We start from the raw sequence: 1,927 nt of genomic DNA, 5'->3' as shown, positions 1-1,927 counted from the left end.
AGTGCAGAGTCCAGTTATTTGTTATTTGTTAATAACTTTTTAAATGAATAATGAAGATGTCTTGCTTTAATCATTGCACCTGACAAAAATAGGTTTATTTTTTTAATCGTCAACATGACTCCTTATATTGGTATATTGTCAGATGTTATCTTCTGAAATCTACTGACTTTTCTGATAGTTCTCCCTACAGTTATTTTCCATGATGGCCTCGATGGACAAACACAATCTCACAGGGCTAAAGGAATTCATCCTCCAGGGAATCACAGACCGCCCGGAGCTGCAAGCTCCCCTGTTTGTGTTCTTCCTCATCATCTACGTGATTTCACTGGTGGGAAACCTGGGCATGGTCATCCTCACCAACATAGACTCTAAGCTGCAAACCCCCATGTACTTCTTTCTCAGACACCTGGCATACATTGACCTTGGCCATTCAACAGCTGTGGGACCCAAGACCTTAGTCAATTTTATTGCTAATGAGAATAGAATCCAGTATCATTGGTGTGCCACACAGCTGGCTTTCTTTCTCTTCTTCATTATTAGTGAAATGTTCATTCTGTCGGCAATGGCCTATGACCGCTATGTGGCCATCTGCAACCCTCTGCTCTACAGAGTTGTCATGTCACAGAAAGTCCGTTGGGTGCTGGTGTTAATCCCCTATGCTTACAGTGCCTTTATCTCTCTGATAATCACCATAAAAATTTTTATTTCATCCTTCTGTGGCTACAATGTCATTAGTCACTTCTGTGACAGTCTTCCTTTGGTAATTTTGGTGTGCTCAGAAATGCATGACGTTGAAATGTTAATAATGGTCTTTTCAGCATGTAACTTGAGTTTGTCTCTTCTGATAGTCATTGTGTCCTACATACTTATCATTAAGGCCATCCTCAAAATGAAGTCTGCCAAGGGTAGGCACAAAGTCTTCTCTACCTGTGGATCTCACTTGACAGCGGTGGTCATATTATATGCGACTCTATTCTTTATGTACGTGCAGCCCAAATCTAGCCATTCCTTTGAAAAAGACAAAGTGGCCTCTGTGTTTTACACATTGATAATACCCATGCTGAATCCCCTGATCTACAGCTTGAGGAATAAAGAAGTAAAGGGTGCCCTGCAAAGAACATGGAATACTATGTGCAAGTTCCCAATATAAAGATCAAAGTAGCATGCAGAGATAATAATGGATTAAATCATAGAAAACTGTGTAATGTGTGATAATTCTTTAAGAAGCATTACTGAGTAAATGCATATATATATATATATATATATATATATATATATATATATATATATATCTGAGAGTGCCTGGAAAGCTACCGAGAGTATCTCGCCTGCACGAGCAGAGCCTGGCAGGTACCACCTATGGTGTACTCGATATGCTAAAAACAGTAACATAACATGTCTCATTCCCCTGACCCTGAAAGAGCCTCCAAATGTTGGGAAAGATGAATAAGGATATGGTGCTAAATTCTTAGGGCTGGGAGGAATAGAAACATTACTGGCGCCCACCTGAGTAAATAGATGAACAACTGGATGACAGTGAGCCCATGAATTTATCGATATTTTATTGGTGATCAACTCTGATTTTTTTTCTCAGGTTTCAGTGCTGAAACTTGGAGTTTGAATCTGAAAACTGAAGTCTGGATCATCATTCTCAGATTACTGAGTGCTAAATTAGAATTGAGTGGTACTGAAGCCAGAGGGATAGTACCGCAGATAGGGTGCATGCCCTGTCCGAGTACAATGCTAGTTCAATCCCTGGCAACACATATGGTCTCCCAAGTCCTCTATGAGTGATCACTGAGCACAGAACTAGGAGTAAGCCCTGCACATCCTTTGGATGTGGCCAAAAACAAATAAAAATTAAGACTGAGTGTTTAGTTTTTAAAACTAAATAAAACCTAAGAATGAATGTCATACTGAAGAAGTA

At 39.7% G+C, this 1,927-nt stretch overlaps 1 protein-coding gene across 1 annotated transcript; it reads left to right on the top strand.

Annotated features, from left to right (window-relative positions):
- Window positions 1–202: 202 nt before the first annotated feature.
- On the top strand, window positions 203–1,150 carry LOC130045243 (olfactory receptor 8K3-like). Its single transcript, XM_056137983.1, has one exon. The coding sequence runs from the start codon at window positions 203–205 to the stop codon at window positions 1,148–1,150; it is 948 nt and encodes a 315-aa protein (XP_055993958.1).
- The last annotated feature ends 777 nt before the right edge of the window (window positions 1,151–1,927 follow it).

The sequence above is a fragment of the Sorex fumeus genome, unplaced genomic scaffold (genome assembly GCF_029834395.1).
Source record: "Sorex fumeus unplaced genomic scaffold, SorFum_2.1 ptg000007l, whole genome shotgun sequence".
Classification (NCBI taxonomy): domain Eukaryota; kingdom Metazoa; phylum Chordata; class Mammalia; order Eulipotyphla; family Soricidae; genus Sorex; species Sorex fumeus.
The sequence above is the reverse complement of the archived record's forward strand: the minus strand, read 5'-3'. Positions and strand labels throughout refer to the sequence as shown.